This window comes from Zingiber officinale, chromosome 3B (assembly GCF_018446385.1).
Source record: "Zingiber officinale cultivar Zhangliang chromosome 3B, Zo_v1.1, whole genome shotgun sequence".
NCBI lineage: Eukaryota > Viridiplantae > Streptophyta > Magnoliopsida > Zingiberales > Zingiberaceae > Zingiber > Zingiber officinale.
The window spans coordinates 75,877,384-75,905,294 of record NC_055991.1 but is presented as its reverse complement, the minus strand read 5'-3'; the positions used below and the strand labels follow the sequence as shown (position 1 = coordinate 75,905,294).

The 27,911-nt window shown below is 37.1% G+C and overlaps 1 protein-coding gene across 3 annotated transcripts; it reads right to left on the bottom strand.

Annotated features, from left to right (window-relative positions):
• Positions 1 to 104: 104 nt before the first annotated feature.
• On the bottom strand, positions 105 to 27,911 carry LOC122056570 (DNA repair protein RAD4-like). 3 transcript variants are annotated; one of them, XM_042618580.1, is made up of 14 exons: positions 27,690 to 27,911; positions 27,552 to 27,608; positions 27,341 to 27,459; positions 26,529 to 26,819; positions 26,324 to 26,416; positions 25,771 to 25,863; positions 25,597 to 25,698; positions 16,115 to 16,164; positions 14,460 to 15,122; positions 13,308 to 13,599; positions 13,045 to 13,239; positions 12,809 to 12,961; positions 12,269 to 12,478; positions 105 to 319 (listed from the first exon to the last, which is right to left on the bottom strand). In XM_042618580.1, the coding sequence occupies exons 1-14, from the start codon at positions 27,730 to 27,732 to the stop codon at positions 245 to 247; spliced, it is 2,436 nt and encodes an 811-aa protein (XP_042474514.1). In that variant the 5' UTR covers positions 27,733 to 27,911; the 3' UTR covers positions 105 to 244. The 3 variants fall into 3 exon arrangements, with proteins under 3 accessions (XP_042474514.1, XP_042474512.1, XP_042474513.1); XM_042618578.1 differs by lacking the exon at positions 105 to 319 and adding an exon at positions 10,610 to 11,119; XM_042618579.1 differs by lacking the exon at positions 105 to 319 and adding an exon at positions 10,610 to 11,119 and having other exon boundaries at positions 27,552 to 27,602.

Sequence of the window (27,911 nt, the reverse complement as noted above, 5' to 3'; positions counted from 1 at the left end):
AGCACTCTGATTATCATAATATAACGGAGTAGGTTAATAAAGAGAGATACCCACATCCGCAAGCAACCAACACAACTAAACTATCTCACAAGTAGTTGAGGTCATGACACGATACTCAGCTTCTATGGAAGATCTAGAAATAACAATTTGTTTCTTACTCTTCTAAGAAATGAGGGAATCATCAAGAAAAACGCAGAAATCAGTGATAGATTTGCGATCTGTAGGATCACCAATTCAATCATCATCAGAGTATGCACGCAGCTCCAGAGATGAAGTAGAAGGAAATAAAAGACATTGAAATTGAGTGCCCCGAAGATATCTGAGAATACGAAGAACAATAGCCCAATGAACTGTAGTTAGTGCAGCGACAAATTGACTAATCACATGAATAACATACACAATATCTTGACGAGTCCCAGTAAGATAAACTAAGCTTTCAACAATAGTTCTGTATAAACTAGGATTTGATAAAGGTGAGCTATTATATGGAGAATATCGAGCATTAGTCTCAATAGGAGTATCAACGACTCTATTATCAGTAAGACGAGCACGCTTAAACAGATCAAATATATACTTTGACCGAGATAAAAGATAACCTTTTGGAGTATAAGTGACCTCAATACCTAGAAAGTAGCATAGTATACCCAAAACTTTTATAGCAAAATTACGAGCCAACTCAGATTTCAAGGAAACAATTCCATTAGAATCATCACCAGTAATAATCATGTCATCAACATATAATGATAAAAGAATACAACCTGCACTCGTATATCTAACAAACAATGGTGAATCATGATTACTAGGATGAAAATCAAATGAAGTAATCACTATAAAAAACTTCTCAAACTAAGCATGAGGTGCTTGTTTGAGACCATAACTTTATGAAGCCTGTAAACTTCACCAAGTTAGTGTGAAATACTAGGAGGAGGTGTCATATAAACTTCTTCATGAAGATCACTATTTAGAAATGCATTCTTGATATCCATCTGAGATATTTCTCCATCGACAAACAGAAGTTACAACAATCAGAATATGAACAATCATCATTTTTACAACAAGAGCAAATGTTTCCTCTGTCATACTCCTGAGAATAACCTTTAACAACAATATGAGCTTTGTATCGTTCAATAGATCCATCAGATTTAGTTTTGATCTTATATACCCAACGAGAACTAATAACGTGTTTTCCTAGTGGCAACGGTACCAAATTCCATGTATGAGTCTGATGCAAAAGAATTAGTTCCTCAGTCATACACTCTACCAAAGTGGATTACAAACAGCTTCTCTATATGATATAGGCTCAGAAAGATAATGAATAGATACAACAAATGAAGCAAAAGAATATAATGAGAATAACAAGAGTAAATAAAATCTGATAGTTTAGTAGACTTACGAACATGAGTGGATTAACGACGATGGAGAGAAGGATCATCTGCAAGCTTAGGAGATGATTGGACAGTGGTAGAAGAAGGAATATGTGGAGTGGATATCTCAGGAACTAAAGTACTAGATTCAGTTGAGCTATTAGTTAGAGTTGTGGGTGAAGCTTCCTCAGTGTTAGTATTGAAAGGATCAATCCAAAGAAGATCTGACCTTATTATATTATGCGAACTAGTTAAAATAGAAAAGAATGGAGAATGCTAAAAAAAACAACATGACGAGAGAAATATAATTTTTGACTAACGGGATCAAAACAACGATATCCTTTTTACTGATGTCATAACCCAAAAAGACATAAAGATTAAACCAGGAGGCTAACTTATTACGCTTGACATGTGGACGAAAGACGAAGTAAGTACAACTAAAAACATGCAAAGAGAAATAGACAGGAGCATGCCCATATAATTTTTCAAAATGTGACAAGCATGAATTGTATGAGGTTGGAATTCTATTAATTACGTGAGCAACAATAAGGATTGCTTTTCCCCAAAAGGTACTAGGAACACTGACAGACAATAAAAATGAACGGCTATTTCAACAAGTTACCTATGTTTTCGTTCAACCACACAATTCTGTTCAAGAGTATCTGTACACAAGGTTTGATGAATAGTACCATCAGAAGCAAGTAAATGTGAAAATGATTCAAAGTGTATTCACCCCCAAATCATAACGAAAACACTTTATGATACTAGAATGTTGAGTTTTTACAAGAGCTCTAAAGTTGTTGAAAATGGTAAGATAATCAAACATGTATTTCATATATAAGATAGACCCAAGAGTAACGAGTGCAATCATGAATAAACGAAATATAATACCTTGCCCCCCCTTTTGTAAGAATAGGAGAAGATCCCTATACATCAGAATGGATAAGATCAAATAGAGCAGAAGAAAAAGAAAGGCTTTTAGAAAATGGTAAGGTAAAAAATTTGGACAGTTTACAACCACTACAATTAGGAATATTAGAACTTGTTAAAGGTCATAATACTTTTGTAGAAGCTAGAAACTGCAAACAAGATGTTGAAACGTGATCTAAATAAGAGTGTCATAAATAAAAATCAGAAGATGAACGACTCAGATGAAAAAATGATAAATTCACACTCGAAGCTATAGCTTCTGGTACTTTGAGTGGATCTAAAAAGTCCTCCTTGCCTACGGCGTGTCCCAATTAGTCTCTAAGATTGCGAGTCCTGAACATAATAATTTGATGAAGAAAAAGAGACTAGGTATCTAGATTTACATAATTGACTAATAGAAATAAGGTTAACATCAGTAAGAGATAAACAAGATGTAATAATTGAACCAACACCTACTAATAACATAAGAGTATCATCAGCAATCACAATAGATATAGATGAACTGAGATAAAAAGAAACAAAAGATGATAAATTAGATGACTTATGATGGGAGACACTAGAGTTCAAAATCTACAAGAATGAAGATATACCCGAAACACAAGACAATAACAAACCTATATGAGAGGAAGCTGACATGGTAGAGGTTGTGAAGTAAGGGCTTGTTGAAACTACTCCAACATATACGGATCATATTTTCATGAAGCATTTATACGATCAGGCATTATGACAAAACGAATAATGCTCAAAATAATCAAATTGTAAGGATACACATATGTACGATCTACAAAAATTAGTGTTAGGATGACCCGTAGTCACACGAAGAATCTGAGGCAGAAAAAGATGTCAGCATAGAAATCGATAGCATAGGATGTCGATGCTGAAATCAACGGAAAAGGATATCGGCGTAGAAATCGGTAGCATAAGGTGTCAGTGCCGAAATCAATAGAAAATGATGTCATCATAGAAATCGGCAACGCAAGGGTGTTAGTGCCGAAATTAGCAGAAAAGGATGTCGGTTTCGAAATCGACAATACAGGGCGTCGGCGCCAAAATCAACAGAAAAGAGTGTCGACGTCAAAATCAGCAGTACAAGATGTCAATGTCTAAATCGGCAGCACAGGACATCGAAAGTCTTGGTGAGTGAAGCTAGACAGATAGAAAGCCCTGGTGAGTGAAGCTAGGCAGATGGAAAATCCTAGTGAGTGAAGTTAGGTGAAAGCTCTAGTGAGTGGAGCTAGGCAGAAGGAAAATCCTAGTGTGTGAAGTTAGGTGAAAGCCCTAGTGAGTGAAGCTAAGCAAAAGGAAAGTCAGGTGAAAGCACTAGTAAGTGAAGCTAGGCAGAAGGAAAGTCCTGGTGAGTGAAGCCAAGTGAAAGCCCTAGTGAGTGAAGTTAGGCAGAAAAAAAGTTCTAGTGAGTGAAGCTAGGCATGTGGAGGTCCGGTGGGTCAAGGTTGACTAGACATCTGGCGTTGGTAAGCCAAGTGGGTCAAGGTTGACCGGACACTTGACACAAGGAGAAAATTCCAAGTGGGTCAAAGGATTGACCGGATACTTGGCAAAAGGAGAAAAGTCCAAGTGGGTCAAAGGATTGACCGGATACTTGGCACAAGGAGAAAAGTCTAAGTGGTCAAAGGATTGACCGGACACTTGGTAAAGAAGTCTCAACAGGTCAAGGTTAACCAGATGCTAAGCAATGAGGAGCCCCAACAAGTTAAGATTGACTGAATATTTGGTAAGGGAACCCTAGACTTAGGTTTGGTAGTTAGGGTTCGGTAATCGATTAGGCTAATCGCTTAAGCTTGGAATCGCGAGAAAGCATACGTAATTGATTGATGTAATCGATTAGGACACCGTAAGCAATTAGGGTAATCATTTATGATGCCTTTTGGTTCGAACAAAATGTTTATGTTCAAAGCTTAAACGATCAGGTTGATCGCTTAAATTATTTCTCGTGATTGAATAGAATATTGCTGAATCAATCTGACTAATCGATTCAGCAATGCCTAGTCGATTAGGGTAGTCGATTAAGGTTGAAAATATAGTCGTTTATGCATATTACTGACATGGTAATCGTTTAAGAGGATGCTTAATCGATTAAGGTGCCAACAGTAACCCTAGAAAAGGGTTTTCAAGCGTTGTTTTAGTAGATCTCTCCACTCCATCTTTTCGCCAGTTCTTGGAAGTTTAGGGCTGAGGTGTTGTTGCATTTCCAAGCTTCAAGAGTCATTCAAAGCAAGAAAATCTTGAGGGATTCAAGGTTCAAAGTGTTAGTCATGTTTCGATTTGTATTTATATTTGATTCCTTGTTTCGAGTTGTATTTTCTTGTTCTTGAGTTGTAAGAGGTTTCTTCACCTCCGAATTGTTTTCGAGAATGAGTTGTTTTCATAGTGCAGAGTGTGTCGTGTGTGGATCCTTGGATTAGTCATCTCTTCTTGAAGTGGATACAAAGTAAATCCTTGGTGTTAGTTAGCATTGGGAGCTTATTTCAAGTCTATTCCGCTGCAAATCATCATCATCGAAGCACGACAAGTTATTCACCCCCTCCCTCTAGCTCCGAAGTGACCCAATAAGTGGTATCAGAGTGAACCGCTCTTTACTGGACTCATCGTCGGAAGGGCAACGAGCTAGAGGAAGAAGAAGTTGAAGCCCAAATTTCATTAAGTAAAAGACTTCATCAAAGGCTCAACTTCAAGATGGAATTCCGAGACGGACTCGGATTTGACACAAGGGTGCCTCTACCATTTATAATGACAAGTTTTGATTTTTGGAAATCAAGAATCGAAAACTTTGTTTATGTCTTTATGATGGAGATAAAGCAATGGTTTGCTCTAATAGAAGGTTTTGAAATTCCAAAGGATAGCAAAGGCAAAATTATCAAGAAGAACAATGGAGCAAGGAGCAAGTTCAAAGATGTGAGGTCAATGACAAAGTGATCAAGCTATTGGTCAATTTGTTGCCTAACAACATCTTGAGCAAGATATGGGAATTCAAAGACGCCAAGGAGTTTTGGAGCAAGTTGGCGAAGATCCATGAAGAACCCTCCACTACACCAAGTCAAGAAAAATCCAAAGAGGGAAAAACTCATTGGATCAACAAGAAGAGGACTCCGGAAGAAGAAGAAGTCCAAGAAGTTTCATCCTCAAAGGAGTGCAATGAAAAAGGCAAAGAGGGAGCATACTCTTTGTTTCATGTACAAGAGGATGAAGATGGAGAAGCCTCCACCTCAAGGATTGAGGAGGAGTGTGGAACATCAATACCGGATCAAGAAGAAGTCTCTTCATCCGGATCAAATGGAGAAAGTGTCAACCCTACAAGTAAAGGTATATAGATTTCAATTGTAAATAATAAAGATCATATCATTTGTTTCAAGTGTAGGGAAAAAGGATATTACAAGAGTAAATATTCTAAATTGGCGAAGAAGAATAGCTAAGTGACATCAAAGGGCAAGGAGAAGCCCAAGGAGGTCGGCTCTATGCTACACAAGAGCAAGGAGCACATTGTGTGCTTCTTGTATAAACAAAATGGACATTACCGGAGTCAATGCCCAAAGGGGAAGATTTCGGCCAAAGTCAAAGGATGAAACACAAATCAAGGGGGAGCTCTTAAGCATAAACCCAAGATATCGTTTATTGAACCAACTCCTTTAAGTAATGATAAAAAACATGCTAAAAGTAATTTATATCATTTCAATGTTATTTATCATAAAAATAGAAGGTATGATAGGATTAAAGAAAAATATGTAGCTTTTCATGTCAGTACCACCTCACTTAAGGTCAGGAAGGTAAATAACAATGTAGGCTAAAATTCTATGGATTTTAGATATAAGCTTAGAAATAGAAATGCTCAAGGACCAAATGAAAAATCAAAATTTAAGGATTTAAGGATGGAAAACCAAGCCTTGAGAACAAGGCTTGGTAAATTAGAAAAGACCCTAAAAAGAATGAAAAATATCTTTAAGGGGTAAAAAGAGCACAACCTAAGTTTAGAAATGCAAGAGTCATCCTATGACCATAGAGGTTTGGAGTATAAACTTAAAGCTAAGAAGGATGTGCCTTCTTATTATAGAGTTCTATATAGTTATGGAACTAACCCTAGGTCTAGGGGTCAAGTCAAAGATACAAAAGAAGTTATCCCTAGAAGTATTTTTGAGAAGACCAATATAACTAAGGCTTCAAAGAAGTCTAACAAAGTCACTAAGAAGGTCACAAGGGAAGCTATCCCTAGAGTTGACCTAGAGGAGAGGAGCGACCAAGGCCTCTAAGAAGCCTAGGAAGATCATTAAGAAGGTAACTAGGGAAGTTATCCCTAGTGAATACCTAGAGCACTCAAGGAGTACCAATAGGTTTTGGGTTATTAGGAGTATATTCTCTATACCTTAGATGAGTATAGAAAGTGTCAATTTTAATTGGAAGGGTAGTTAACTTAACCTTGAAAAAATTGATATTTGGAAGTAATTTTCAAAGTTTTGTTACTCTTTGAAAATGAAAAGGATTAATTGATCACTCTCTGGAAGAGTGAAATGTGCCCAACCTTGAGGAATTGGACTTAATTTAAATTGACACAAATAAGGAAAAGTAAAAGAAATGCTAAGTTGGGATTTTGACATTTTCTTAGGAAAATGAGGGTAATCTAGGATTAATTCTAAGTTAGCAAAGATCTAGAGATACTTAGATAGATAATCTAGGTATATTTATTTATGTGAAATTATCATGATTATTTGCTCATCATATGTCATGACAGTATATTTCGCATTCATTTTATTATGAAAAATACAACAAAAATACCATGTCATGTCATACATACATCATGTAGCTACATGATTTTTCTTTAGAAAAATATTCATTTTGATGTATGTCATAAGTTGTCATACATCATTTTAAATTCCTTATAATTAAGGACAATGTCATTTACCAATAAGTGTGGTAAAAGAATTTATCAACAAGTGACATCCTAGGTGGATGATCAAGTTTACAATGCTTAGATAAATATGCATGAACCCTTAGATTAGGATAAAACCAAAGTCTACATCTCACAAAGACTATAAGTTGACTTGTATGTGTTTTAGTGTACATTAGATACAAGTGAGATATTAGGATAATGAACAAGACTCAAGATGTTGATCTAATGCATCTATTTTAGTCTTAGTTTCATCAAAATACATAGTTATGTGTTATCCAATCATTAGAAAAGCTAATGTACAAGTCATGTGCATCTAGTCTAAGGAACATGGTTGAAATTGATTTTGAAAATCATTTCAAAATACCTTTGGAAAACCTTGGTGAAGTCTATTTTTTTGATAGTGATCACTATTGAAGAGTTAAATACAAACTTGAGAGAAACTTTGAAGTTTTCAAGAATTTCTAACTTTGTGTCAATCTTTGAAAATAAGATGTATTTTCTTAGAAAACTATTTTTCCATGAAAGTGTATGCCTTAAATAATGCCTATAAGAATTTCCATGACTTTTAGAATTTTGTAGATTTATTGAGGTATTTTTGAAATTCAGACAGAATTCCATTTCAGAAATCAGAAATTTTAATCAACTAGGGCAGTTGATTACCCCACCGTAATCAATTACGACAATTGATTAAGGTGAGTTCCGTGAGCACAAAGGCTTACAGAATCAATTAGAGTAATCGATTAAAGGTCTTAATTGATTATAGCAATTGATTAACACTTGGGAATCGATTGAAACTTAACCTCAGTCAATTATAGCTGGTCTTAAACAATTAAGAGCCTTCTTTAAGCATTTAAGAGCCTGATTTTAGCTTAAACAAGTTTATTTCAATTGAATAAGTCATGTTTAGTCGTGTTAGCTATCCTAAACCCTAAGAAATTCATTTATGATCATTTAAGGGTAGTTTTCTTGATGAAAACAAGGTTGACTTGGTTAAAGAAGACTAAGTTGAAGGTTTAAGTTGAGATTTACATTTTATATTGATTCTTGCACCTTAAAATTTTATATTTTGAATTTTCTAAAGGTTTAGAAACTCCAAGTTATTGTTGGTGCAAGACAGAAGTTTAGGCATATTTTGAAGGGGGAGCTACTCCTTAAAGACATGAAAGCATTTTTGAAACCATGGAAGGTTGTAAAACCTTCGTTATAGTAAATACTCAAGGAAGAACATTGGAAAACAATGGAAGATTGAATATCTTCATTATTTGAGTATGAATGCTCTAAGATGAGAATTGTGAAGTAGGTTAATACTCAAGGATGAGCATTGAAGACAATGAAGGGTATAAGACCTTCATTGTGATATTGTGAACAACAAGTGAGGTTGTAAACAACATATGGATAACTCTTCAGGGGGAGAGTTTTTGATGTGTGCCAAAGGAGGAGAATGTAAGGTTTAAGTTAGGTCTTCATTACCTAAAGGGAGAGTTTATCCTTTAAGAAAGGGAGAGAATGAAGGAAACCCTCATTCATGCTTTGACATGAAGAAGAAGTTAAGGCTATGAGATTAGCCTAACTTAAATGTTTTGTCAAATATCAAAAAGGGGAAGATTGTTGGTGCAATATCTCCTGAGTCAAGGTTGACCAGGTTGACTAAGCTTGAGTTGACTCAAGTTTGAGTCTTGATATTTGGGTTTCGATGTTTGATAATATATGGAGATTGCGGTTGCAATTGTTCATGTGTGGAGATTGGTCAAGTAGGTCAAGGTTGACCGGATACTTGATTGAAAAGTCCTAACTGGAGGTTATGCAAGGGCAAGTTCAACGGGAAGGTTGGCAGAAGACGAAAATCCAAGTGGGTCAATATTGACTAGACACTTAGTATTGAAAGTCCTGGTGAGTGAAGCCAGACAGATAGAAAGTCCTAGTGAGTGAAGCTAGACAGATGAAAAATCTTGGTGAGTGAAGCCAGGTGAAAGCCATTGTGAGTGAACCTAGGCAGAAGGAAAATCTTGATGAGTGGAGTCAGGTGAAAGCCCTAGTGAGGAAGCTAGGCAGAAGAAAAATCCTGGTGAGTGAAGTCAGATGAAAGCTCTAGTGAGTGAAGCTAGACAGAAGGAAATCCTGCTGAGTGAAGTCAGGTGAAAGTCCTAGTGAGCGAATCTAGGCAGAAGGAAAATCCTTGTGAGTAAAGTCAGGTGAAAGTCCCAGTGAGTGAAGCTAGGCAGAAGGAAAGTCCTGGTGAGTGAAGCCAGGCAAAAGCTCTAGTGAGTGAAGCTAGGCAGAAAGAAAGTCCTGGTGAGTGAAGCCAGGTATGTCGAGGTCCAGATGGGTCAAGGTTGGCCGGACATATGACGTTGGTAAGTCCAAGTGGGTCAAAGTTGACCGGACACTTGGCGCAAGGAGAAAAATTCAAGTGGGTCAAAGGATTGACTAGACACTTGGTGAAAAAGTCTCAGCAAGTCAAGGTAGACCAGATGCTAAGCAATAAGGAGTCCCGTCCCGACAAGTTAAGGTTGACCGAATATTAGGTAAGGGAACCCTAGACCTAGGTTTGGTAGTTAGAGTTCGGTAATTGATTAGGCTAATCAATTACCATAGCTTAAGCGATTAGGCTAATTGCTTAAGCTCAGAATCACGAGAAAGCATGCGTAATCGATTAGAACACCGTAAGCGATTAGGGTAATCACTTACGGTGCCTTTTAGTTTGAACATAATGTTTCTATTCGAAGCTTAAGCGATCAGGTTGATCGCTTAAACTATTTCTCAAGATTCAAGGTTCAAAGTGTTAGCCGTGTTTCGATTTGTATTTACATTTGATTCCTTGTTTTGAGTTGTATTTTCTTGTTCTTGAGTTGTAAAAGGTTTCAACACCTCCGGATTATTTTCGAGGAGTTGTTTTCATAGTGGAGAGTGTGTCGTGTATGGATCCTTGGATTAGTCACCTCCTCTTGAGGTGGATACCAAGTAAATCCTTGGCATTAGCATTGGGAGCTTGTTTCGAGTCTATTCCTCTACGAATCATCATCATCGAAACGCGACAAGCTATTCATCCCCAGCTTCGAGGTGACCCAACATTACCGTGGCACCGTAGCTCGGGGACTATTAGTAATCATAGATGGATAGATATGAGTGATTTTTTCCGAAGAATCGATGAGATACAGATGAATTGATGCGATATGATATAATAACATCATGAATAAAGAGAAAGTTATAGTAAAAATTAGAGGAGGGGGAGGAGAGAATGATGAAGAATCGATGAAGATTGAGACGACGAGAAAAAACGATACAAATAATAAAAATTAGATTACACATCTATAATTTCAGTATGAAAAAAATATTAACCTAATTTAATTTTAGATTTTACTAAATCAATTCAATTTAGGATTAATTATAATTAAATATCAATATTAACAAATAATTAGAAATAAATAAGATTTTTGCAAAAATAAATTAAAAAAGGAGACGAACTTCACTGGCAAAATAAAAATTTCTGTAAAATGGATCAAAGTGCAAACTTGATCAAAAGCTTAGGTTTAATGAAATCCCAACTTGAACAAGAAACGATAACTTATAACTCCTCAACTTCAATAGAGAATCCACATGGACACCTCTTGGTCCGTACCATCGTTTCCTCATCGAAGCTCTGGTTCTCTGCCGGATACACATGGACATGGTCATGGCCGGCTGGCACAAGGGGCCTCAAAACCTCGACAGATCCATGTTCCGGAAACTTTGAGGTCGAGGTTGATGCCGTGTTTACATTTTCTTGAACTACATGTGGAGGGGCCGAGGAGTTCACAACGTAGGAGTTCTTCAACTTTTGCCTTGTGATGATGGAGGAGAGGAGCTGAAACCACCTCGAGAGAGCTTGGCTTTCGATCCTTTTTCTCTCTTCGGATTCTCTTCTCTCTTCTTCTTCCGCATATGCCTGATGATACAAGCAAGAGGAGAACACAAAATGTAGACAAAATTGCTACATCTTCAAAAACAGGAGAAGTTTGGTTCACTAAATGGAATAGATAAAGAACGAAATAGTGATGCAATAATTAACATAAAGATATAGATGTAAAGACATCGATGAATAGGGAGCGGTTAATTAGCTCGAAGCAAAGCATCAATAAAACAAGGTTCAAACTAGCCCGGTAAGGACCTTGGAAAATTTGTTGCTATGTTCTACGGTTCAAAGTCCATTTTCATCCAAATGTGAGTAGTCGAGGGATCCCATGGCTCTCTAAGGAGGTGGCAACAAACATCTTGTTCATGGAAAGCTAGCGAAATGTGTGCGGTTTTAGGGTCCATTTGGTTGATAGAATGGAATAGATAATAACACGATGAAATAGATTAAAAAAAAACATATTGTATAATTATAATATATAGCTATCCATTACCATAAATGCTTGTATTAATAATAATTAACTATATAATTATATACATACAATCTAATAAATACCCTAATATTCCACTATCACTTAACCTATTTAACGGAATGAGTCATAACGCACGACTATCTGACCAAATGAACTTGTCAAGCCCAACTAGTCTATTCATCCCATTTAATTTGGCTATAAGACTATCCAACTCAACAAACCCGCTCGATTAGTCCGCCTTGACAACAATGGCCATCCAACTTTCCTTTGCATAAAATATAGGTTTAGGAGGGTTGAATAAGAAAGAGATCATTAGTATTTGGATAGTGGGATAAATGACGACTGATATCCCTTCCATAGAGTATACGATAACAATTCTTATGAAGATCGAATCACAATTCCATGGGGATAATTCAATTTTTTTGATTTTTTTGCAGCAATATATATATGCACTAAACATACTATATAAATAATTAAAGGGCAACTCGGTGCATGAAACTCCCATCAATGTAGGTCTCAAGAAAGGGTCGAGCCATATTGAGTCTATTGTATGTAATCTTATTCTGCATTGCAAGAGATTGCTTCTGTGACTCAAACTCATGACCTCCCGAACACTCGGCAACAACTTTACCGTTGCGCCAAGTCTCCTCTTCACACTATATAAATAATTACTCAAATAAAATTCTTTTGATGTGCAAAATTAACTTTACCTCCAAGATACCATTCTTGAACTCGCTGCAAACCACAATCCCATCAAACATAGGAACACAACGACCATTGCGGAAGTCAAATCCAACCATCGCAGGTGCAAAATCAATCTCCAATCTCTTCGCAACCGGTGCCGATCTGGGAAGCCTCAGGTGCACAGTGCCAGGAGGTAGGCATTTCTCAGACCACACTTCTACTTGACCCCTCTCATTCTGTGTAAAAACATCCATGTCAGCATGAGTTAGTATCAACTTGAACATCTAGAATCGAGATCGATTTAGGAGAGAAGTGTGACTTAAATCATACTATTACATGTACCGTTCCAACCAAGTCATGAAACATATGAGAATCACTTAAAATCTTTTTCATTGTTCCGGTCCAATATGTCGCTAAATCTGGTAACCAACTATGATTTACAACTAGGAGAGAAGTAATAAAACAACACAAAATATGGTCGAAACAAATGATGTTTACTGAATAAGTCTACTCATGTAAAGAATAAAAAACAATTATGAATGTTAGTTCAGTAATGGTAATATCACCTTTGGCACAATACCATTTGCTGCATGAGGCAGTTGTAGGGGTTCCAATTGCCACATACCGAAAAGCTCAGTGGATGGCTGACCAGAAATTTCGATAGAATCATCCATTTCAGATGTTTGATCACTGACAGAATATTTTGAACGTCGAAGAACCTGGAGGAAAGAGTGAAAAGGAAGCTCACAAGGTAGCCGGATCCTGGCGTGGTGATGTTTGAGTAAAAGTTTTAAGTTCAGACCTTTGCAGGAGTTTCACCAGCTCTGACTTGCAGGCCCTCTCGTAGCCACTTCTGCTTTGTTTGGAGGGTCTTAACACATGATCGAGGGTAAACTGGATGGCCTGAACAATAACCCAAAATCGGACCCTTTGGATGAAGGACTTGAGTCTTAGTCAGCCACTTTTCGATAGCATAAAGGTGGTGATTCTTGTATGCCTAAATTGAAAAAGATTAGTTTGACAAGCCAGCTATTAGCGAAAGAAAGGTTTCAGCTGCAGTTTTACCAGTTGATTGGTAGGAAGAGGCTCGGTTAAAGCTCTGGTTGCAAGCTCCATATCTTCAAGAGAAGCCCTTGAAGCACTCCCATGGAAGTCAACTGAAGCTTCAATCTTTGAGACTTTGTTTGTCGATCTGTCTGGATCATTTTCACTTTCAATGGAGGTCGCTTGTAATTGCTCCAACTGAACCACACTTCCGGTTACAGCCGATTCCAATGTCTTCAGTGGAGCTACCACTGAATCCCACCAATCTGAACTTATTCTTTTGGGAGCAATCTTGTACCAGTGCATGCAATACCTGAAAGTAATGAAACAAGGTTATTATCGACAAAAAGTATAGTGGGATATAAACTGGTATTTGCTAAAAAAAGATGTATAAATATAATCTTGTTAAACTATAAATATGTACACTTCCATAAAACCAAAATTTTCGGCTAACCATGACTTTCTAACTATGTTGCAAGTCAGCCTCTCATGAAAACAAGAATGATGACTGTAGATGAAGGCAAACTAGATCACTGGTCAAATTGATTACGAATCAACTGATTCTAATAGTAAATCAAACACATTAAAGGGTTGAATTCTTATACTGTAAACATTTTGATCAGCTATTCATGTTCATAATTTTCACTACAATATCACAGGAACAAACACAAAAGTGAAAGTACAAACCACAAAGAACAAAACCACTGCAATGCAGAGTTCCATAGATGAAAAAGAAAATATAAGTAAAAAAAAGACTCTCTCTTGACCTATGCATGAGAATTCAATATCGTACGAAGTTAACAAAATATATTATAAATCATGATAATTAGACTGACTGGAAAGGTGACTTTTGAAAGAGCAAATTATACGGTTAACTATAGGTTTTGGACTCTATCTTATAATATGGTTCCAACAACTTGTTGGTCTAGGACATTATCAACAAACACGATTGAAAAAGTAATAGAAAGATTTGTATCTAGTGGCATATCCAGAGATATGGCCTAGAAACACGGTGCCGGTCTGACTAACATTTTAAACCATGGTTAAATTTCTCCATTTGAATGTTCCCTTTCTCAACCTAAATAATGACATGAAGGGCATAGCAAGTAGAAAATATAGCTTTTGGAGGGGAAAAAAAGAAATTTGCCTTAGGGAAGAAAATAATGGTCACACCTGCGTGTCACATCTTTAGCACCTTTTCCAGCAAAAGCGACAACATATCTTAATGGCTTTCGGGAAGCAGCAGCTGCAGATTCTACCTTTTCAGAACCATCAATTACAGCATTTGCAGCATCAACATGCACCCACCTTCCAGTTGAAGACTCTCCATTACAGTAGACTTCTGCCCAATACAAAGGAGGTCCAGTCCTTCTAGACCACAATGCGCCAGAACTACTATGCCTTGAAACCGAGGAATCTACAGCATTATTTTGCCTCAGCATTTTCACAGAAGTAGTTGGTGCCACTGAACAATCAGGCAACTCATCGGACTTAGAATCTACCTTGTCATCTGGAACAGCTGCCGCAGTAGCTGAAATGGCCCTTTCAAGCTCCAACACGAACTCCATATCACCTTTTCTTTTTGATACTTGAGCCAAATTTGTGGCACAAGAATTCAATTGGTCATTGCATGCTCTACTGGTTGATGCAAGATCAATGTGATCATTTGTCTTATCCAGCGATTTAACATCAGATGGAACATCAATTTGATGAGGCACTAAGACTGAGGTTGAAGGAGAGGATATTTTAATATCCAAGGACCCTGTATCTTGTTTTGTAATTCCAATCATATCGGTATCTGGCTTAAGAGAGGCTACATCAAGTACGGATACAAACCTGAATGAAAAACATATCTCTTTAATACCTACAGCAAGTTGCCTAACAGAGAAAGATGCTTAAGCATACCCATTCGTTATAACTAATCTGCTATCAAGTTCAGACAAAAAGAATCGCAGTACCGGGGTTCCTAACTTTTCTCTGTTAACAAAATAATGTCTAAACTCTATCCTGATCATGCCCGACAAAAAAAGAACTAAACAAGTTACAACCTTAAATCTTCATAGATACCCTTAGAGAAAGGCTTGAGATAGTTTCATCAGATTGGTTTCAAACATTTTAAGTACAGGTACATGATATGAAAAAGTTAACCTGTAAATTTCAATTACGAAACTACAAACATATTCTAGAATCTCACTCCTCAGACATGTTTCTATAACTCGATATAATAATCCAACGAAAATGCATTGCATTTCACATGTTCGAAATGAACACCTAGCAGCAGCTTCTCCAGATTAGTTCAGTAAAAGTACCAAAGGCTTAAATTTCAACATTGATGTATATACTATTTGATGAAATACAGATATTGTGTGCTTATTCAATAGAATATTTCATAAGTTTACACTTATTGGCCATATATTTCTTATTAAAGTTGTTTATGATTTTATAAATCAACACATATTGACAGCATCACTGTAAATCTATCCTTGTATATATTTGCAAATAACTGCACATACTCTCTATCTTATGAATCACCTTAGAATTGAAAGAAATGAACTTCACCTTAGAATTCTTCATGCCATTATCACATTATTTTATCTTATCATTTACTGTCAAACTAGAGATTAGAGAAGGATGGATAGCTTAAAGAAGGTGATTTCATCTTTTTCTTCACCAAGGTCAAATCCAAAACCTCTGTCAAATTTAAACTTTGATAAGATCTAACACTCTTTAAGATACATACTAAAACTCTCCAAACTAATTAAGAATGAGATGGTAACATGGAAAAATTGAAAAATTTACTTGGCTAGATTAATACAAAGTCCGCATACCGAGTTGTTAGGTCAAGAGCTCTGAACAAGGCAACTGAAAGTGCAGCAACCTGCATCACCAATTAATCAAACTATTCAAATAATAATCCAAACTTTCTTTTATTAGTAGATAGCAACCATGAAAAGATCAAAGAAAATGAGGGAACATACAACATGTAGCTTAAGCTAGCATAAAATTTATTTCTGGTAAGGATTAAGAAATTGAAGGGGATCCTTGGCGCAACAGTAAAGTTGTTGCTTTGTGACCAAAAGGTCACGGGTTCGAATATGGAAACAGCCTCTTGCAGAAAGCAGGGTAAGGCTGTGTACAATGGATCTTTCCTCGGGACCCCGCATAGCGGGAGCTTCGTGCACCGGACTGCCTTTTTTTAAGGATTAAGAAATCAATCACAACATGTAAAATCATAATGTGTAAGTACCTTGTGGTAGTTTCGATGTGATCAACCAAATCAAGTTAAGTCCTGTTATATTTTGATGCCCTGTGTCTGAGTGTGTAGGAACTTAGGAGCATATGAGATCGAGCGAAACACACAGTTAGCGAGAAGGACAACTGGGAGAGAGTCGACGGGCTCGGTACGTCCGAGGGATGAGGCGCTGCGAAAGAATACGCTGGCAGACGAGAAGGTAGCACGTGGCGGTTCCGAAGGATGAGAAGTCGGAGCAGAAGGTTGCTTGAGAAGGCCGAAAAATGAATTCGGGTGAGCCCTATTCCGGATGGTTGAAATCACCCAAACGAGCGGAACCGGAATAGAAGACCCGAACCAAAAGTCAACACGAAGTTGTCTCTAATCCGGCCGCCCAGACTTCGAGCGCCCGGACTTGATCTAGGATCTTGGACCACCGGGGCCAGCCAGGGTGCCTCGGACTGCTCCTTGGTCAAAAGTTGGCTCAGCCCGGTCCGAGCGCTCAGACCTAGTCTAGGTGCCTGGACCAGAAAACTTATCGAAATGCCACCAGTTGTGATCCGTTGCGTCATGGATAAAATTCTATCCACACCTAGGCACCCAGAACCCTTCCAGGAGCCCGGATCAGTGCTATAAATACAACCCTGATCTCGGTAGTTAAACACTGTTTGTAAATGATTCTCTTTTTGTTTAGTTGTGTAATCGAGTGCTTTTTAAGAAGTTTCTTCGCTTGAAGAGATTTGATAGTGAGTTTTCAACATCTTGGACCAAAAAAAAGATCTACCTCTTCTTTCTCTTTTTAATTAGGTTCTTAATTCTTTTGTACAAGTGGTTTATTATTTTCAAAGTCGAGAAAGGTGTTTGTTTTTATTGTGCAGGGCAATTCACCCCCCTCTTGCAAGTCGCAAGAGACCAACAAGTGGTATCAGAGCCCAACCACTTCTAAAGGATTAACCGTCGATCGAAGCACATAAGATGATGGCCAAACCGAGCATCTACCCGCCTAAGTTCAAGGGGGAGATCACAATTTGGAAGAAAAAGATAGAGGTATTTTTAAAAACTGACTTTGAATTATTAATAATAATGACGTATGACTTTGTAGCACCAAAGGACAAAGAAAAACATCAATGCACGAAAAAAGAGCAAGCCGACTTCGCGTCAAACGACAAGATAGAATTTCATCTGCTAAGTGTCTTACCGTCTCAAGAAGTCAACCGGATCAGAGCCTACGAGTCAGCTAAGGAGTTTTGGGAGAAATTCCTAGAACTATACGAAGGGACCTCGGAGGCAAAAACTCGCAAGACGGAACCTGCTCCAGAACTAGATCAGCAACCTTTGATTAGAAGAAGGTGAAACCGTCGCACACGTTCACTCAAGAATTAAAGAACTTATCACCGGACTCACGAATCTTGGAAAAAAAGTAACTAATCGAGATTCACTAAGGTACGCGCTTAATGCATTCCTAGAACTCTTGAATCATCAACCCTAGTAGATGCATATTTCATCTCTAGGGACTTAGAGGTAAGTAATTTAGAGGAATTGTTTTCAACATTTGAAATTCACGAATCTAGATATGCAAATCTAAAGACGAAGACGATACAGAACATTGCCTTGAAGGCAAAAATGGATGAACCAGAGTCTGAAACATCCCTTGACGATGACGAAACGACGTTCATGGTAAGGAAATTCAAAAAAAATTTAAGGCTAATAGGTTTAATCAAATGCAAGGTAAAAGAAGGAAAAGAAAGGTAAGATGCTACCACTGCAGAAGGGCACGTCAAAGACAGCTACCCAAAATTAAAGAACAAGGAGAAGGACAAGCTGACCCAAACAAAGCACAAAAACTTAAAGGCGACGTGGGATGAAACGTTGTCAGAGTCGGAGATCGAAACCCACGCCGAACTTGCGCTGATGGCAAGTCACCAAGAAGAAGAAGACGAAGTGAGCTCATTTGAAATGAGTATCGAAAGCATTGAAGAAGGGGGAGCAACGTCAGAAGAAAGCAACTCTACAGGGGGAGCATTAGAGATCGACAAGGCAAGTCAGGTACGGTCTCTACCTCCTGACCATTTATTTAAATTTATTAAAATTTTATCAAAAAATTCCTGTAAATTAGAAATACAACAACAACAACAACAACAACCAAGCCTTTTCCCACTAAGTGGGGTCGGCTGTATGAATCCTTTTACGCCATTGAGCTCTATCTCCTATTATATCATCATCTATATTTAAATAAATTTTATCTTGTTTTATTGTTGCTAACCAAGTCTTTTTTGGTCTTCCTCTTCCTCGTTTTATATGCATGTTTATCATAGTTTCACATCGCCTAACTGGAGCATTTATTGGTCGTCTAAGTACATGTCCGTACCATCTTAAACGTGTCTCTCTGAGTTTTTCCTCAATAGATGCAACTCCTACTTTCTCTCTAATGCTCTCATTTTTTATTTTGTCCATCCTCGTATGTCCACACATCCACCTTAACATCCTCATCTCTGCAACTCTCATCTTCTGCTCATGTGCTCGAGTCATAGCCCAACATTCAGCTCCATATAACATAGCAGGTCTAACTGCTGTTTTATAGAACTTACCTTTAAGTTTAAGAGGTACTTTACGGTCACATAAAACACTCGACGCTCCCCTCCATTTCACCCATCCTGCTTGTATTCTATGTAAGACATCTCTCTCAATCCCTCCATCATTTTGTAAAAATGATCCTAAATATTTAAATCTCTCGGTTCCGGGCAACTCGTCCTCTCCTATCTTAACAATTGTTTCATTACTTCTAATATTGCTAAACTTAAATTCCATATATTCTGTCTTTAATCTACTAAGCTTAAAACCTTTCCCTTCTAGTGTTTCCCTCCAAGATTCTAGCTTAGCATTTACTCCTTCACGTGTCTCATCTACCAAAATAATATCATCTGCAAACAACATGCACCACGGTACTGTGTCTTGAATGTGCGCAGTGAGTTCGTCCATAATTAGTGTAAAAAGATAGGGACTTAGGACTGATCCTTGATGTAACCCTATCTTTATTGGAAATGCTTCAGTTACTCCGTCTGAAGTCTTTACTCTGGTCGTTACATCCTCATACATATCCTTAATTAGTTCAATATATGTTATGCTAACACCTCTCTTTTCTAAAATTCTCCATATAATTTCTCTTGGGACTCTATCATAAGCTTTTTCTAAGTCAATGAATACCATGTGTAGATCTTGTTTTTGCTCCCGATATTTTTCAATTAATTGTCTAAGAAGATGTATAGCTTCTATTGTCGACCTTCCAAGCATGAACCCAAATTAATTTTCTGTCACTGTGGTCTCCTTCCTTAATCTTTTTCATTACTTTTTCCCAAAGTTTCATAGTATGACTCATTAGTTTAATACCCTATAGTTTGCACAATTTTGACGTCTCCCTTATTCTTATATAAGGGAACCAGAGTACTTATCCTCCATTGATCGGCATTTTTTCGCTTTCAATATCATGTTAAATAATTTTGTAAGCCATTCAATACCTTGTTTCCCTAGCACTTCCATACCTCTATCTAATATCATCTAGTCCAACGGCTTTTCGATTGTGTATCTCATGAAAGTTCATCATGACGAAGTTCAAATTAAAATTAAAATTTCTATGCTCATTTGACCTAATTAAATTAACTAAGTTAAGTTGGTCATCTAAACCTTCATTAAAAAGTTGATGAAAATACCTCTACCACCGCTCTTTTATTACTCCATCATTTACTAATACTATATTACATTCATCTTTAATACATTTTATTTGGCTCAGATCTCTTGTTTTCCTTTCTCTCACTTTAGCTATTCTATAAATATCTCTTTCCCCTTCTTTTGTATCCAATTTTTGATATAACCGTTCAAAAATTTCATTTTTTGCTTCACTCACTACTTTCTTAGCTTCTTTCTTCGCTATTGTATATTTTTTTAAGTTTTCCTCGTTTTTATAAATATATAATTCCTTATAAGCTATTCGTTTTTCCTTCACTTTCTCTTGTATTTTCTCATTCCACCACCAAGATTCTTTACTTAGCGGTGCATGCCCCTTTGACTCACCGAGAACACTCTTAGCTACTATTTTCAACTTTGATACCATCTTATCCCATGTGTATTAGAGTCATCGTATATTTCACCTAATGCTTGTACTTCTACCTTCTCTTTATATATATGTTGCTTCCCATCCTTTAACTTCCACCACGTAATTCTAGGAATTGTATATATTTTCTTTCTATTGATACTATGTTTGAGGCGTATATCCAACACTACTATCCTATGTTGGGTAGTTAAGCTTTCTCCAGGGATGACTTTGCAATCTTTACAAATCTTTCTATCCTTCTTCCTAACCATAAGAAAGTCAATTTGCGATTTATTATTCCCACTTTTGAATGTGACTAAGTGTTCTTCTCTTTTCTTAAAAAACGTATTAGCTAATATAAGGTCATATGCTATCGCAAAATCTAATATAGTTTTCCCTTCCTCATTTCTCGTTCCAAACCCATAACTCCCATGTACTCTCTCATATTCCTCATTTTTCACTCCGACATGCCCATTTAAATCACCTCCTATTAAAATCCTTTCATTTGGTGGAATATTTTGTAATATTTCATCTAAGTCCTCCCAAAACCTTAATTTGGTAGCTTCATCTAATCCTACTTGTGGTGCATATACGCTAATTATGTTCATAGTTTCTTTCGCCACTATTATCTTAAGAGTTATAATTCTATCCCCTTTTCTAACTACTCCTACAACTTCATCCTTTAACAAACTATCTACAATAATACCCACTCCATTTCTTGTTTTACTTTTTCCAGTGTACCATAACTTAAAACCCGAGTTCTCTATCATCTTTGCCTTCTCACCTGTCCATTTTGTCTCTTGTACACATAAAATATTAATTTTTCTCCTAATCATCATATCTACTACCTCCATTGATTTACCAGTGAGAGTTCCTATATTCCATGTTCCAAATCTTAGATTATTAGTTTTCCTATCATATTTGTTCTTATCTAACCTATGGTGTGAGAACTCTTGCCTATTTAACACTACACCCAAGTTCTCATGGAGATGTAGCGGTCCTTGCTGAGACGTTACAGTCGGACCCTGTAACGCGAACTCTTGCATATTTATCACTACACCCGAGTTCTGGAGATGTAGCGGTCCTTGCCGAGACTTAAAAGACAATCCTGAACATAAATTTAATGGATTCATTCATGAAATTTTGCCATAGTTTGACGCTGGCTGGCAACCTAACGCAACCCTCCTCCTTTATCCGGGCTTGGGACCGGCCATGACTGGTCATCATGGGCGGAGTTCTGTAAATTAGAAATAGATAATAAAAAATTATTAAAAGAAAATAATGAATTAAAAGGAACCTTAGCAACATCTTGTCGATTAGAAGATTTCGACAAACTAAAATTAGAAAATAAAAATTTAAAAGAACAAATACAAAAATTGAAAAATTCTGCATATTCGAATGTTATTCTTTCAAATTTTAAAAATTTTCAAGGACTCAATTGAAATTTTAGATATCACAAGGGCCAAATTAGAAAATTGTAACCAAAATATATCCCTAGGAAATTTTTTATTCACCAAGTTAGAAGGAACCTATATTGGATTCCAAAATCGTGCTTAAATTAAATTTTCATACATGTCATACTTTTAATTGATTTAATTTTTATTGTTTTCTTAGAATTCACTAAATAAATTGCTTTGCATGATTTCTATTAAAAATTAATTAGAATTTAATTTTTTCGAGAAAGAGAATTTCATCACTTATTTGTAGGAAAATTTTTAAATTATTCTAACTGTTAAATTATTTTTTATGAATTTTTTTAACAAAAATTATATTTTCAATTTTAAAAAAAAATCTCAAAGTAATTTTTGCAAACTTCATTTTTCTGTGAACTCTCATCATGTTATCAATCAAAGAAAAAATTTCGAATTTTTTGACCATTGTATTATTTTTCTATGATTTTTTCTAAAAAAATCATATTTTAAATATTAAAAATTCAATTTTCGTTCAATTTTCGAAAAATAATTTTTATGTAAAAATACTTGCTCTATTACATTTTCAAAAAATTTGTCACGATTATTTCGAGCCTGGAAACTATTTTTAAACATTTTTTTGAAAATTCAACCTTTTTTTCGAAGATAAATTATTATTGCTTAAATCAAATCCATAATTTCATGAAAATTTTATCACAACTTTGGATATATCTGTTTTTCTGTTGCATAAATTTTCAAAATTTTTTGAACAATTAAACATAATTCTAAAATTAGTTTTTCCAAAAATTGTTTATAAATAGTAAAAATCTAGATTTTCGATATTAAACTTGTTGATTTTTCTGGATACTAGTCACTGCATTTTTATCCACTAGACTTTGTTTTAAATTATTTCAAGTTACTTTCATGGAATACCCCTATTTTTAATGTGATCAAAGGGGGAGAAGTAGAGGTTAAATCTAGGGGGAGGATAACATCTTCATTTTTGCACATTTTTTTTGCAAAATTTATACTTGCTGTTTTCCTTGTATTTGTTTTTAGTCAACCCTAACTTAACTTGGGTTGCTCACATTAAAAAAGGGAGATATTGTAAGTATCCCGTGATAGTTTTGATGTGATCAACCAAGTTAAGTTAGGTCCTGTTATGTTTTGATGCCCTGTGTTTGAGTGTACAGGAATTAAGGAGCACAAGAAGTCGAGCGAAAAATACAGTTAACGAGAAGGACGGCGCGGGAGAGAGTCGACGGGCTTAGTGCGTCCGAGGAACGAGGCACTGCGGAAGAGTACGCTGGCGAACGAGAAGGAAGCGCGCGGCGGTTCCGAGGGACGAGAAGTCGGAGCGGAAGGTTGCTCAAGAAGGCCAGAAAATGGATTCCTATGAGCCCTATTCTGGATGGTCGAAATCACCCAAGCGAGCGGAGCCGGAGCGAAAGACCCGAACAAAAAGTCAACACAGAGTTGACTCTAGTCTGGTGCCCGGACCTAGTCCGCGCACCCGGACCACCAGGACCAACCAGGGCACCCGGACCGCGCCCTGGTTGAAAGCTGGCTCAGCCCGGTCCGGGCACCCGGACCTAGTCCAGGCGGACCAGAAAACTTATCGAAACGCCACTTGTTACGATCTGTTGCGTCGTGGATAAAATTCTATCAACACCCAAGCATCCGAATCAGTACTATAAATACAACCCTGATCTAAGTAGTTAAACACAACACTTGTAAATGATTCTATTTTTGTTTAGTTGTGTAATCGAGTGCTTTAACTGTTGTAAGAGGTTTCTTTGCCTGAAGGAGATTTGATAGTGAGTTTTCAATGTCTTGGACTAACAATCCCTGATTGCAAACCAAGTAAAAGATCTACCTCTTCTTTCTCTTTTTAATTAGTTTCTTAATTCTTTTGTACAAGTGGTTTATTATTTCCAAAGTCGAGAAAGGTGTTTGTTTTTATTGTGCAAGGCAATTTACCCCCCTCTTGCCGGCCGCAAGAGACCAACATAATTAGAGCTGTCAAACGGGCCAACCCATGGCGAGGCGGGTCTGCCCGTGACGGGCCATTTGGCAGGGCGAGTCAGCCCATGACGGGCCAACCATTTGGCGGGGTGGGGCGGGCCAACCCGTCAACTTGACGGGTTGGGAAATTTCTAACCCAACCCAATCTAAAGCGGGTTGCTGGTTTGACGGGCCAACCCGTGGGCCCATCAATTTTTTTAAAAAAAAATTAAAAAATATTTTATATTTTCAACTTTTTACTTTGGAAATGTTTCATCAACCAAATGTATCCATAAACATGTATTTTAAATATAAATGAACACAGATGAGTAGTTATGTGGGATGAAAAGTACTATTTTTATTTCAAAATTATAACAAAGAAAGATAATAAATTGGCAAAAAACTTAGCTTACATGTGTTTCTCAATCCGCGGACCAACCCAAGCCCATCGCGGGTCGACCCACGAGGGTCGCGAGCCTAGGCAAGTCGGCCTGTGGCGGACTTGGGTTGATAAAATGTCAACCCAACCCGCTTAAATTGTTTGGCGGGGCGGGTCCAACCCAAATTGACGGCTCTAAACATAATGAAGGATATGTTACATCTATTTAGCATCTTCAATTATTCATTACCTATCAAATCTTTAATGTGTCTGTTATACTCGCGTGATTAGATAGCTCTGCTACTGTCAATACAAAGATCAGAGAGAAAAGAATTATTCCCCATAATATGATGAACAATTTGTCCACTTTAGCCATGCGTGAACAACTTGTATAGCTCTACATTAAATTCGAAATGGATTTTTTTCCCCAGTATGATGACCTGTTTAACCAGTTTGGTCAATGTGAGCCCGCTAAAAAAAATTTCTATGTCACTTTGCAAGTGTCAATCCCTCATGCATGAACCTGGCCAATCTGATAATTTAACCCGACTATTCTATGGCACTTGAAGTCTTAAACTCTCTTGCCAACTGTTATTTTACCTCATTAAGGATGTTGGGATAACATCTTGAATTTATGAAGCTAAAGATTTAAATTATGCAAAGAGGTAGTAGTTCTGTTTGTCATTTTTATGAATCAGGTTCTTCCCATCAGCAGTCCACCTTTACCTCCATTCTTCAAATCGTCTAGCCTCTAACCTCTTCAAATTACCAATGAGCCACACAGCTTGATGATTTCTAAGCTAGTTCTACACTGCTGAACACTAGTTTTCAACTTCAAGTCAACATACCTGCATTATAGTTCTTATCTCTGGTTGAGATAACAATAGATATTTTCTAAGCAAGGTTGCTAAATTCTTGAATATGTGCAGAGGTGATTCATCAATGCTACCATAGCATTACGCAAACATACTGTGTGACAAACACCATAACAGAAAATGTCACACTTGTCATGAACTAATGCAAAAGATAAGAGAAACTACTTCAACAATCCAAAAGAGATGTATCTTAGCAATAGCAAGCATGACCGTATCAGACCACATAAAAATGCAACACTTTAAATTCACAAGAACAGATCCTTTAAAACACAACGTGCAGTTTAGCAAAGAATATAAAATAAGATTGATTCAAACAAATAATACCTCTTCAGCTGTCCCCTCATGAGTTTGAAGGGCAAAAGCAAGATTTTCTTTAAAAGAGCCCCTATCAGTATTGTGACTTCTTACTTGGAAATTGTCCCGGAACTGCAGAAAAGGGCATGATTCTAAGAATATTAAATGTACCATACAAGCTATTTACATTTGTGTCTTTGTTACCCAATTCACAAGGTAGTATAACCCGTTGGCTGTCAGCTTCTGAATCTCTCCTACTGCCAGCAAGCTGGGTGGTAAGAGTGAAAGTAAGGAAGCCTGCACAAACAATATAGGCTTAAGAGGGCATCTGTCTACTATAAACAAAGTTTGACTACAGTCAGCAATGAATTACATTTCATAAAATCATATTCCAAGATATCTAAAAATCTTGGAATTTCATATTCACCATCTTCATTATTCTCTCAATTCTTTTTTATTATTGAAACTAATATATTCAATTTTAGTTCTACTTCACTTCCTTTCATTTCCATACTTTTTCTCCACAATTTAAGCTTCAAATTTAATATCTTTCCACCCTCATCAATCAATACAATATCATCTGGATATAACATAAACCAAGCAAGTTTATTTTCAATGTAATTGGTGATTTTATCTAGTCCGAATGTCAAAAATAGGATCTTACAATTGGCCCTCAAAAATAGGATCTTAAAATTGGCCCTCGTAGAAAGGAAAAGAACAAAGTAGAAGTAAAACTGCACGGGCATGATCCGAGTACCTGAATCAAAGGATCATTACACACATCGTCAACAATCCTCCCTCTTGCAAGTAGACATAGCAAATGAACTTTGTGAACAAGCTCAGCTAGTTCCTGAAAAAATGTTTGTTGTATAAAGTAATGGTTTGATGAAGGAAAGGAGAAAAAAAAAACATTGAATAGCAGCATATCTTTGACTGTCAACCTAACTATGGCTGATATTCACCTTATCTTTAGCAGAAAATCTTCTAGGAAGCTTCTTTCCAGAAGATGATGGTGTATCTGTGAATTCAATAGTCAGCTCCCTACCAGCATCATATGAATAACCTCCTTTGTTCTCTGAAACAGGAACTCTGCCCTCTTCCCAGACTAATTCATTTGCATCATCTCCCACATTTTCACTTGCTATTGATGTGCTTGCTTTATCATTTCTGGTATCACAGCCCTTCAATTCAATTTCATTGGCATTTTCTTTTGCATCTTTTCCTTCACTATTCTTCCCAACCAATACCTTTACCTGAGAGAATTAACTAAAAAAATAAACAAATGACCATTGGAACTATTTTATTAGAAAAATAATCTCTGTGATCATTTGCAATTTGTTGAAAAAATCAACAAATTCACCTGGACTTGTCACATGATAACAGATAGAAAATCCATAAAAGAATAAACAATGAAGTAATTAATAACTAAAAATTTGGAGCAAACACACATGCATGTGTGAATGATAAAATCCATGTCCCCACAGGGGTGCCCAATTGGCTAGAGGTGGCAGTTTTACTACAATGGGGTCAATTCCCGGCTATAAGCTGACCTCGTGGTGAATGATAAAATCGGGGGAAAACAGAGAAGCTATTTTGGCATTTTTTTACATATAGAATATGGATATAACAACTAGTCTTGTTTGCATCAATCGAAACTCTTTAAAAAGATCTAGCTCTGGGAACAATAAATGCGATTAAAGTTCACCAAAGCTAACACATGTTCTATGTTTTTTGCCATTTCTAAGACAGGAAGTAAAAGAAGGAACGAACTTACCTTTTCTTCACGCTCCGCATCGGAGGTCCCAGTTTCGTGCGGTTGTTTCCCGCCCACAAGTGCATCAGAAGTCGCCTTTTTCGATCGCTTCGTGATTTTGGAATCCGCGGAACCAGAAACTAGAAATTGCAGAAAATAAAAAAAGACACCTTTTTTTTCAAAGAAATCAAAACCTTGCCGGAGAAGAGCAACAGCAGGAGAACAGTTGAACCTCTTCTGCGCTTTGGTTTACTGCCGGTGCTAGTTCCTGCTTCCGAATCGACTGGAGCTATGTAGAGGAATAAAAAATGAGGGGCTTCGCAGCGCGAGATCAGAGTCGAGAGAGCGGATAGGGTTAGGGGGAGCAAACCTGGCGGTGGTTCGGCGGATTTGGATTGGTTCCTCGTTCTCATCTCCGGAGTTGTCCACGCCTTCCTCCTCCTCCACCTCTTCCTCTCCGTCCCTTGCTCCGCGGCGTCGTTGTCGTCGTCGTGGTCGGAAGATGGAAGAGCGGGGACGGCGATCGGTTGGTCGTTTGGGGTTCCGCCGCGCGGGAGGTTTTGGACGGCGGATTTGGGAGAAAACTGACGTC

Coding starts and splice junctions, on each gene's coding strand:
- LOC122056570 (XM_042618578.1), bottom strand. CDS start 27,732: ATGAGAACGAGGAACCAATCCAAATCCGCCGAACCACCGCCAG. Junction 27,609..27,689: donor ATCCGCCGAACCACCGCCAG/GTTTGCTCCCCC, acceptor TCCTCTACATAG/CTCCAGTCGATTCGGAAGCA. Junction 13,240..13,307: donor CTCTTCCTACCAATCAACTG/GTAAAACTGCAG, acceptor TTTTCAATTTAG/GCATACAAGAATCACCACCT.